This window comes from Mustelus asterias, chromosome 30 (assembly GCF_964213995.1).
Source record: "Mustelus asterias chromosome 30, sMusAst1.hap1.1, whole genome shotgun sequence".
Classification (NCBI taxonomy): Eukaryota; Metazoa; Chordata; class Chondrichthyes; order Carcharhiniformes; family Triakidae; genus Mustelus; species Mustelus asterias.
In genome coordinates this window covers 11,555,477-11,566,983 of record NC_135830.1, presented here as the reverse complement: position 1 = coordinate 11,566,983, position 11,507 = coordinate 11,555,477, and the positions used below count along the sequence as shown (strand labels likewise).

General features: G+C 46.3%; 1 protein-coding gene across 1 annotated transcript; it reads left to right on the top strand.

Moving 5' to 3' along the window:
* Positions 1-383: 383 nt before the first annotated feature.
* On the top strand, positions 384-5,791 carry LOC144481056 (uncharacterized). Its single transcript, XM_078200707.1, is given in 2 exon segments — positions 384-1,393; positions 4,086-5,791. Coding segments are annotated over 2 exon segments (2,103 nt in total). The 3' UTR covers positions 5,179-5,791.
* The last annotated feature ends 5,716 nt before the right edge of the window (positions 5,792-11,507 follow it).

The window sequence follows — 11,507 nt, the reverse complement described above, 5'->3', positions numbered from 1 at the left end:
ATTTCTATCCTGTACTGACAGTGGTGAATTTTGTAAACTCGTTTTACAGGTTATCAAAAGAGGAATCACAGGCTGAAATCTCAAACGTCACGTCTAGATCTGACAGAGTCATATTCCATGGGACCTCAATATCATCAGACTTTGAATCCAGAAGGAGAAATTATTGTCCGGTCTATCAATTTGAATAGAGTTCAAACATCAGTGTGACTGAAAAAGCACCAACACACTGCCACACGCGAGTGAGTGCACTGAGCTTTAACCAGTAACGCAGCCTGAATAAATATCACACCATTCTCAGCGGGTAGAGACTGTACTCGTGTTCTGTGTGTCGACGAGGCGTCAACTGATTGTCCACCCAAGAGAGAGGCAAGGACACCTGCACCATGGAGAAACCATGGAAATGTGTGGACTGTGGGAAGGGATACAGAGCCCCCTCTCTGCTGGAAGCTCATCGGCGTAGCCACACTGGGGAGAGGCCGTTCATCTGCTCTCAGTGTGGAAATGGATTCACTCTGTCATCCCACCTGCAGACACACCAGCGAGTTCACACTGGGGAGAGACCATTGATGTGTCCTCAGTGTGGGGAGGGATTCAGTCAGTTATCCGGCCTGCGGGCACATGAGCGAGTTCACACTGGAGAGAGACCCTTCATCTGCCCTCAGTGTGGGAAGGGATTCACTCAGTCATCCCACCTGCGGATACACCAGTGCATTCACACTGGTGAGAGGCCGTTCACCTGCTCTCAGTGTGGGAAGGGATTCACTCAGTTATCCAGCCTGCAGACACACCAGCGAGTTCACACTGGAGAGAGGCCATTCACTTGCCCTCAGTGTGGGAAGCTATTCAGTCAGTTGTCTGCACTGCAGATACACCAACGAGTTCACACTGGGGAGAGGCCATTCACCTGCTCTCAGTGTGGGAAGGGATTCAGTAATTCATCCAACCTGCAGACACACCAGCGAGTTCACACTGGGGAGAGGCCATTCACCTGCTCTCAGTGTGGGGAGGGATTCAGTCATTCGTCCAGCCTGCGGACACACCAGCGAATTCACACTGGGGAGAAACCGTTCACCTGCTCTCAGTGTGGGAAGGGATTCAGTCATTCGTCCAGCCTGCAGACGCACCAGCGAGTTCACTCTGGAGAGAGGCCATTCATCTGCTCTGTGTGTGAGAAGGGATTCACTGACTTATCCAGCTTGCGAACACACCAGCGAGTTCACACTGGGGAGAAACCATTCACCTGCACTCAGTGTGGGAAGAGGTTTAATCAGTCATCTGCCCTGCGGACACACCAGCGAGCTCACACTGGGGAGAGGCCATTCATCTGCTCTCAGTGTGGGAAGGGATTCACTCAGTTATCCCACCAGCAGACACACCAGCGAGTTCACACTGGGGAGAGGCCATTCACCTGCTCTCAGTGTGAGAAGAGATTCAGTCGGTTATCCAACCTAAAGGCACACCAGCAAGTTCACAGTGGGGAGAGGCCGTTCACCTGCTCTCAGTGTGGGAAGGGATTCAGAGTTTCATCCCACCTGCTGAGGCACCAACAAGTTCACGAGTGATTCCAGGGGTTGGATTCTGCTGTTATTGTTTCTGCTCTCAGTTACACCCAGGACTGCATTTTGTTCATTCTCACAGTTGGTCAATGGGGAGGGTCGGAGGGTTTCTTTCTGCTGGACTGGCCGGTCTCATGACTTTGCCTCCAGTGGGCTGATGCTCTTTGAGTCTTGTTACGAATACCTGGTTTCAGATTTCACAAGGATCACAGAGTGACAGGGTGTTAGGAAGTTATCGAGGTATAGAGGTTTACAACATGGAAACAGGTCCTTCGGCCCAACTTGTCCATGCCGCTCAGTTTTTACCACTAAGCTAGTCCCAATTGCCCGTATTTGGCCCATATCCCTCTATACCCATCTTACCCATGTAACTGTCTAAATGCTTTTTAAAAGACAGAATTGTACCCGCCTCTACCACTGCCTCTGGCAACTCGTTCCAGACACTCACCACCACCTGAGTGAAAAATTGCCCCTCTGGACTCTTTTGTATCTCTCCGCTCTCACTTTAAACCTCAAACTAAGAACAAGAAACGTATCGATAAAATGATTAGAGAATAGAGCCAACGGTTTGAGTCTGGATGATACTTCATAAGAGCTGTTATGAAGGGACATCTGGACTCGAAACATTGACTCTATTCTCTCTCCACAGATACTGTCAGACCTGCTGAGATCTTCCAGCATTTTCTGTTTTTGTTTCAGATTCCAGCATCCGCAGTATTTTACTTTTATGATGAAATGATTTGGTCTGATTGGAATCCCCACGATCCTCCCGCAAAACAGAGGGAGTGGTGGCAAAAGGAGAAAAAGGATAAGGATGATAAAGTCTGGGTTCTGATTCTCCGAGCCCATGTAGAATCAACAAAATGAGTGAACCAGTTTATAAAGAACAGAAGTTACCCATCCCTAACAAAAACTGATCAAATAAAAATAATTAGGTTGAGGAAGAGAACAAAAGAATTAATAGATGAAGTTTAAAATCAACTTTGTTTTGTTGTTAGAGAAGTTTTTTAAAATTACGTAAAGTGACGTAACTGTGTGCCAAGTGTTTTCTGCTCACTCCCCACCCCTTTAGATTCTGTAGAAAAGTTAACCCTTTCAGCAGACAGTTGATTTAGTCATAGAGGTTTACAGCATGGAAACAGGCCCTTTGGCCCAACTTGTCCATGCCGCCCCTTTTTTAACCCCTAAGCTAGTCCCAATTTCCCATATCCCTCTACACCCATCTTACCCATGTAACTGTCCAAATACTTTTTAAAATTGTACCCGCCTCTACTATTACCTCTGGCAGCTTCTTCCAGACACTCACCACCCTCTGTTTGAAAGAAATGTCCCTCTGGACCCTTTTGTATCTCTCCCCTCTCACTTTAAAGCTATGCTCTCTAGTTTTAGACCCCCCTACCTTTGGGAAAAGATATTGACTATCTAGCTGACCTGTGCCCCTCATTATTTTATCGATCTCTAGAAGGTCATCCCTAAGCCTCTTACGCTCCAGGGAAAAATGTCCCAGTCTATCCAGCCTTATAACTCAAACCATCAAGTCCCGGTAGCATTCTAGTAAATCTTTTCTTCACTCCTTCTAGTTTAATAATATCCTTTCTATAATAGAGTGACCAGAACTGTACACAGTATTCCAAGTGTGGCCTTACCAATGTCTTGTACAACTTCAACAAGACGTCCCAACTCCTGTATTCAATGTTCTGACCAATGAAACCAAGCATGCCGAATGCCTCCTTCACCACTCTGTCCACCTGTGACTCCACTTTCAAGGAGCTATGGACCTGTACCCCTAGATCTCTTTGATCTTTAACTCTCCCCAATGCCCAACCATTAACTGAGTAAGTCCTGCCCTAGTTCGATCAACCAAAATGCATCACCTCGCATTTAGCTAAATTAAACTCCATCTGCCATTCGTCAGGCCACTGGCCCAACTGATCAAGATCCTGTTGCAATTGGAGATAACCTTCTTCACTGTCCACTATGCCACCAATCTTGGTGTCATCTGAAAACTTACTAACCATGCCTCCTACAATCCAATCCAAATCATTAATATATTCATGTCATATAATACATATCCAATATCCAATAATATATATATCCAAATCATATAATATATAAATAACAGTGGACCCAGCAGTGATCCCTGAGACATACCACTGGTCACAGGCCTCCAGTTTGAAAAAAACTTTCTACAAACTTTACAGGATATTGAAAGAGGAATCACAGGCCGAAATCTCAAACGCCACATCTCGATCTGACAGAGTCACATTCCTTAGGACCTGAATATCATCGGCCTTTGAATCGAGGAGAAATGGTTGTCCGGTCTGATGACTTGAAAAGATTTCAAACATCAGTGTGACTGGAAAAGTGCCAACACACTGCCACACTGGAGTGAGTGTGTTCCAGTGCACTGAGCTTGAACCAGTTACACAGCCTGAATAAATATCACACCATTCACAGCGGGGGTGGGGGGACTGTTCTGTGTGTGGACGAGTTGTCAACTGAAGAGAGAGGTAAGGACACCTGCACCATGGAGAAACCATGGAAATGTGGGGACTGTGGGAAGAGATACAAATACCCATCTGAGCTGGAAGCTCATTGGCGCAGCCACACGGGGGAGAGGCCATTTACTTGCTCTCAGTGTGGGAAGGGATTCAGTCAACCATCCCACCTGCAGACACACCAGCGAATTCACACTGGGGAGGGGCCCTTCACCTGCTCTCAGTGTGGGAAGGGATTCACTCAGTTATCCAGCCTGCAGAGACACCAGCGAGTTCATACTGGGGAGAGACCGTTCACCTGCTCTCAGTGTGGGACGGGATTCACTCGGTTATCCAACCTGCAAAGACACCAGCGAGTTCACACTGGGGAGAGGCCATTCACCTGCCCTCAGTGTGGGAAGGGATTCACTGATTTATCCACCCTGCAGACACACCAGCGAGTTCACACTGGGGAGAGGCCGTTCACCTGCTGTCAGTGTGGGAAGGGATTCACTCGGTCATCCAGCCTGCGGATACACCAGCGAGTTCATACTGGGGAGACACCATTCACCTGCTCTCAGTGTGGGAAGGGATTCACTGATTTATCCACCCTGCGGAGACACCAGCGAGTTCACACTGGGGAGAGGCCGTTCACCTGCTCTCAGTGTGGGGAGGGATTCACTCGGTTATCCACCCTGCGGACACACCAGCGAGTTCACACTGGGGAGAGGCCATTCACCTGCTCTCAGTGTGGGAAAGGATTCATTGATTTATCCGCCCTGCGGAGACACCAGCGAGTTCACACTGGGGAGAGGCCATTCAACTGCTCTCAGTGTGGGAAGGGGTTCAGTCAATTATCTGACCTGCAGCGACACCAGCACATTCACACTGGGGAGAGACCATTCACCTGCTCTCAGTGTGGGAAGGGGTTCAGTCAGTTATCCAGCCTGCGGAGACACCAGCGCATTCACACTGGGGAGAGGTCATTCACCTGCTCTTAGTGTGGGAATGGATTCACTCAGTTGTCCAGCCTGCAGAGACACCAGCGAGTTCACACTGGGGAGAGGCCGTTCACCTGCTCTCAGTGTGGGAAGGGATTCAGAGATTCATCCCAGCTGCTGAGACACCAACAAGTTCACGAGTGATTCCAGGGGTTGGATTCTGCTGTGATTGTTTCTGCTCTCAGTTACATCCAGGACTGCATTTTGTTCATTCTCACAGTTGGTCAATGGGGAGGGTCGGAGGGTTTCTTTCTGCTGGACTGACCAGTCTCACAACTTGGCCTCCAGTGGGCTGATGCTCTTTGTGTCTTGTTGCGAATACATGGTTTCAAATTTCACACGGATCACCGAGTGACAGAGTGTGAGGAAGTTCAGAGATATTTAGTCAGCATTTCTGTTTGAAACCCCCCAAATGCCCATCCAATTTCCTTTGTAATTGTTTATTGTCTCCACTTCCTCCACCCTCGTAGGCAGCGCGTTCCAGGTCATTACCATTCGCTGCATCAAAATATTCTTCCTCACATCCCCTCCTACATCTCTGACCCGAAACTTTATATCTGTGACCCCCTCTCCTTCTCCCATCAGCTAATGGGAACAGTTTTTCTTTGTCCACCTTATCTAAACCTGTCAGAATCTTGTCCTTTGCTCCAAGGAGAACAACCCCAGCCTGACATTGACAATAAAGAACAAACTAACAGAATATGTTAATACCTGAAATCAAATGGGAATGTTTAAATTCTGTTTCAAAGATATTGTGAATATATTGTCCTGGACAATAAAGGAATTGGAATAACTCATCTTGGGTGTGGTTGAATGGAATATATCAATCTGGTATCCATCTACAGTCTAGGGAAAGTCTGGAATGTGCAGCTGGAAATCTTTCCCTAATATCACTGTGGATGTACTTACACAATGTGGAGGTGCCGGCGTTGGACTGGGATAAGCATCATAAGAAGTCTCACAACATCAAGTTAAAGTCCAACAGGTTTATTTGGTAGCAAACGCCACTAGCTTTCGGAGTGCTGCTCCTTCGTCAGGTGAGTGGAAGTTCTGTTCACAAAACAGGATTTTTTATGATCAGAACTCCCACTCACCTGACGAAGGAGCAGCGCTCCGAAAGCTAGTGGTGTTTGCTACCAAATAAACCTGTTGGACTTTAACTTGGTGTTGTGAGACTTCTTACAGTGTACTTACGCCTCAGGCATTGTAGCAGTTCAAGAAGGCAGTGTTGGGGTTGACCACGGCCGAGGCAGCTACATACAGCCACATATTCTGTTATAATTGAAGGACTGCAGATTGAATGCGAGGCATTATGGGACTGGACTATCTTGACCACATTCCTGTGACTGCTCAGTTTCTGCAATCATGAACCATTAAAGCTGCTTAGCAGGGCCCAGACAGAGGACCTGGTGAGAATATTTACTCAGAATGAGTTAGAATTAAACTTATTCCAGGACCGGCTGGTGTTCAGCGGCTGAGATTCCCGAATCTGTGAAGAGGAGATCTGACCAATCAACAAACAGTGGTAGGTAGTTGGTTAAGAAGTTAAAAAGCGTTCTCAGGCATTGTTTAAATTATTATATCCCAAATTTGTGATAAGAACTGTGAGGGACTTGTGATCCGATATTCAGTGAAGTGCCAGCATACTCCAAGTAGCACTGGACTGAAACGCAGACGTCTGAGAGTGGATTCTAATGGTTGCAATCTGACCCAAGCATGGCCAGTGAAAAATCAGAGCTCGAGTGGGGACCGGACAGGTCTCTTACCTGCCATTTGGAACTAAGAACAAGAAACTTATTGATAAAATTATTAGAGAATAGAGCCAACGTTTCGAGTCTGGAAGACACTTCATAACAGCTCTTATGAAGGGTCATCCATACTTGAAACATTGGCTCTATTCTGTCCCCACAGATCTGTCAGACCTGCTGACATTTTCCAGCATTTTCTGTTGTTGTTTCAGATTCCAGCATCCACAGTATTTAACTTTTATGATAAAATGATTAGTTCTGATTGGAAACCCCACGACCCTCCCGCAAAACAGAGGGAGTGGTGGCAAAAGGGGAAAAAGGATAAGGATGATAAAGTCTGGCTTCTGACTCTCGAGCCCATGTAGAATCAACAAAATGAGTGAAGCAGTTTGTAAAGAACAGAAGTTGTCCATCCCTAACAAAAACTGATCAAATTAAAGTAAATAGGTTCTGGAATATAACAAAAAAATGAAGAGCTGAAGTTTACAATCGAGTTTGTTTTGATTTTTATACTTGTGTAAAATGATGTAATTGTGTGCCAATTTTTTGCTGCTCACTCCCCATCCCTTTAGGTTCTGTAGAAAAGTTAATCCTTTCAGCAGACAGTTCATTTCTTTTCAAATCATCTGAAAACTCATGTCTATTTTAGTTTATAATTGAAGATTTATGGGAATTGGCTAAGATGGGCTTTTGACATTTTTAAAGTGTAAAAAAGTGGTCTTGAGAAGCCAATTTGGTAGAGAGAGGTGGAGGGAGAGATGTTTACAGAGAGGTGTTGAGAGCCGTTGGTTTTACAAGTTATCCATGTTTTTGGAGCGGTCACTTCATGTCCTGGTCTGAGAGGGATGGAGAGAAGTCCGTTCAATTGTTAAAGTTAAGCTTTCTATATTAACTGTTAATCGATACTTTACCTTTTATCGTTCTGACTTGTTACATTTTTAATGGTTAATTAACTTTCTGAATTCACCATTTAAAGTGTTCTTTCTTGCCATATGGTTAAGACACTGGAACCTGGTGTGATTTACGATTGGGGAGGTTATTGTAAACAAGAGAACCCCCATAAATCTTAGTTCAAATAAATTAAACTTCTTACAAATGGAATGCTATCCATTGTTACGAGAGAAATTGCACATAGAAGTAAAGATGTTCTGCTTCAGTTATGCAGGGCGTTGCTGAAACTGCATCTTGAAAACTGGGTGCAGCTTTGTCTCCTATTCAAGAAATGATACAAATGCATTGAAAGTGGTTCAGAGGAGGTTTAATAGATTGCTTCCCAATTCTTGACCCTCACAGGATAAATTTTGTCCGATTTTCCTTGTCTTCAGCTCTGACAAAGATTCATCCTGACTCAAAATGTTGTCTCTATTCTCTCTTTACAGATGCTGTCAGACTTGCTGAGATTGTCCAGCATTTTCTGCTTTTGTTTCAGATTCCAGCAACAGCAGAATTTTGCCTTTGTACCAATTCTTGTTGGATAAGAGATTCAAAAGTATCGGCTGCAGAATGAGAATGTGGAATGCAAGACAAATAGATCAGCCATAATGCAAATAAGTGGTGGAGCAGACTCAAAGGGCCGAATGGCCTAGTTCTGCTCCTATATTCAATGTTGGTCACAAATTCCTGACAATTGTGAAACAAGGCTGGAAGATTCGCCTTGCTTTTGTTATTGGGAAAATGCCCTGGGGAACCATCACTGTGAAAGACAGTTCTGGGATTAAAGGTTGCCAGTCTGGAAAAGGAAAACAGTAGAAATAAACCCTCGGGGAGTGAAGAATTACTTTGGACTGGTTTTGAATAATTGGGTGTCCAAGACAGAGTAAAATATAACCGTTGAGTGGGATATTTGATTGTGTTCAGAGTAAAAGGATAAATTCAATTTGACAGTTTAAGGACTATGTTCCCCACAAAAAGTGTTTAGCCATTGTTGCTTCCAGTTTGTTCGACTAAAAGTCAGAAAAATTTAAGTTTTGTCATGTGATTCTTTAATTTGTTCACTGGATTTAGAATTCAGTTTTTCAAAATTATTGATTGTCACAGAAATCCAAGCAGTTCATTTAAAGCCACAAGTTTCGACTTCCCATTTGCGCCTGCTGCTCCTTTCTGTCTCTCTATTGCTCGTGTCAATGACAGCCAGGTGACGGAGCTGAGGGCTGAATTTAGCTGAGAATAATGGGGCCTGCGCCCCAGTTGGGAAACTGCCTTGGGCGTCGCACTAATAGAGAGACTGGGAAGGTGCTGGAGGACTGAGTGGGAAATGGGCCTCCAACCAATTGTTATATCGGTCACTCAGAGCTAAAGAGAAACCCATCTCTTTAAATACATATACAGGGAAGAGGCTGCAATGAAATCTGTCCCTTTTAACCTGCACAAAAGCAGGAGGCTGAGATTCACAGGCTGCAGGTGGAGACCATTCAGCCCAGCATGCCCCTGCTATCTCATAGAAACATAGAAAAACTACAGCACAAAACAGGCCCTTCGGCCCCACAAATTGTGCCGAACATATCCCTACCTTTTAGGCCGACCTATAACCCTCCATCCTATTAAGTCCCATGTACTCATCCAGGAGTCTCTTAAAAGACCCCATTGAGTTTGCCTCCACCACCATTGACGGCAGCCGATTCCACTCGCCCACCACCCTCTGTGTGAAAAACTTCCCCCTAACATCTCCCCTGTACCTACCCCCAGCACCTAAACCTGTGTCCTATCGTAGCAGACATTTCCACCCTGGGAAAAAGCCTGTGAAAGTCCACCCGATCTATGCCTCTCAATATCTTATATACCTCTATTAGGTCTCCTCTCATCCTACGTCTCTCCAAGGAGAAAAGACCGAGCTCCCTCAGCCTATCCTCATAAGGCATGCCACTCAATTCAGGCAACATCCTTGTAAATCTCCTCTGCACCCTTTCAATCTTTTCCACATCCTTCCTGTAATGAGGCGACCAGAACTGAGCACAGTACTCCAAGTGGGGTCTGACGAGGGTCTTATATAGCTGCATCATTATCCCCGGACTCCTAAACTCAATCTCTCGATTGATAAAGGCCAGCACACCATACGCCTTCTTAACCTTGGCCTCCTCCACCTGCGGGGCCGATTTTAGTGTCCTATGGACCTGGACCCCAAGGTCCTTCTGATCCTCTACAGTACGAAGAGTCTTTCCCTTTATATTGTACTCCTTCATCCCATTTGACCTGCCAAAATGGACCACTACGCATTTATCTGTGTTGAAGTCCATCTGCCACTTCTCCACCCAGTCTTGCATCCTATCTATGTCCCTCTGTAACTTCTGACATCCCTCCAGACTATCCACAACCCCACCAACCTTCGTGTCGTCGGCAAACTTACCAACCCATCCCTCCGCTTCCTCATCCAGGTCATTTATGAAAATGACAAACAGCAAGGGTCCCAGAACAGATCCCTGTGGCACACCACTGGTGACTGACCTCCATTTAGAAAAAGACCCATGCATACCCACTCTCTGCCTCCTTTGGGCAATCATAATGTGGAGATGCCGGCGTTGGACTGGGGTAAACACAGTAAGAAGTTTAACAACACCAGGTTAAAGTCCAACAGGTTTATTTGGTAGCAAAAGCCACACAAACTTTCGGAGCTCTAAGCCCCTTCTTCAGGTGAGTGGGAATTCTGTTCACAAACAGAGCTTATAAAGACACTAATCAAGTCTTTAAGAAACAAAACAATGTGAGTGGAGAGAGCATCAAGACAGGCTAAAAAGATGTGTATTGTCTCCAGACAAGACAGCCAGTGAAACTCTGCAGGTCCACACAACTGTGGGAGTTACAAATAGTGTGACATGAACCCAATATCCCGGTTGAGGCCGTCCTCGTGTGTGCGGAACTTGGCTATCAGTTTCTGCTCAGCGACTCTGCGCTGTCGTGTGTCGCGAAGGCCGCCTTGGAGAACGCTTACCCGAATATCAGAGGCCGAATGCCCGTGACCGCTGAAGTGCTCCCCAACAGGAAGAGAACAGTCTTGCCTGGTGATTGTCGAGCGGTGTTCATTCATCCGTTGTCGCAGCGTCTGCATAGTTTCCCCAATGTACCATGCCTCGGGACAAGCCCTCCGTATACACAGGATCTGCTCGGATGAGGAGGATCGCAACAGACACCTCCAGACGCTGAAAGATGCCCTCATAAGAACAGGATATGGCGCTCGACTCATTGATCAACAGTTCCAACGCGCCACAGCGAAAAACCACACCGACCTCCTCAGAAGACAAACACAGGACACAGTGGACAGAGTACCCTTCGTTGTCCAGTACTTCCCCGGAGCGGAGAAGCTACGGCATCTCCTCCGGAGCCTTCAACATGTCATTGATGAAGACGAACATCTCGCCAAGGCCATCCCCACACCCCCACTTCTTGCCTTCAAACAACCGCACAACCTCAAACAGACCATTGTCCGCAGCAAACTACCCAGCCTTCAGGAGAACAGTGACCACGACACCACACAACCCTGCCACAGCAACCTCTGCAAGACGTGCCGGATCATCGACACAGATGCCATCATCTCACGTGAGAACACCATCCTCCAGGTACACGGTACATACTCTTGCAATTCGGCCAACGTTGTCTACCTGATACGCTGCAAGAAAGGATGTCCCGAGGCATGGTACAAAGTGCAAAGGAAACTTAAAAACATCAAATTAAAATGTGATTATTCGGGTCGATAACGCACCCCGACCCCTGCGGTGCCCAGCGGGCGCGGAA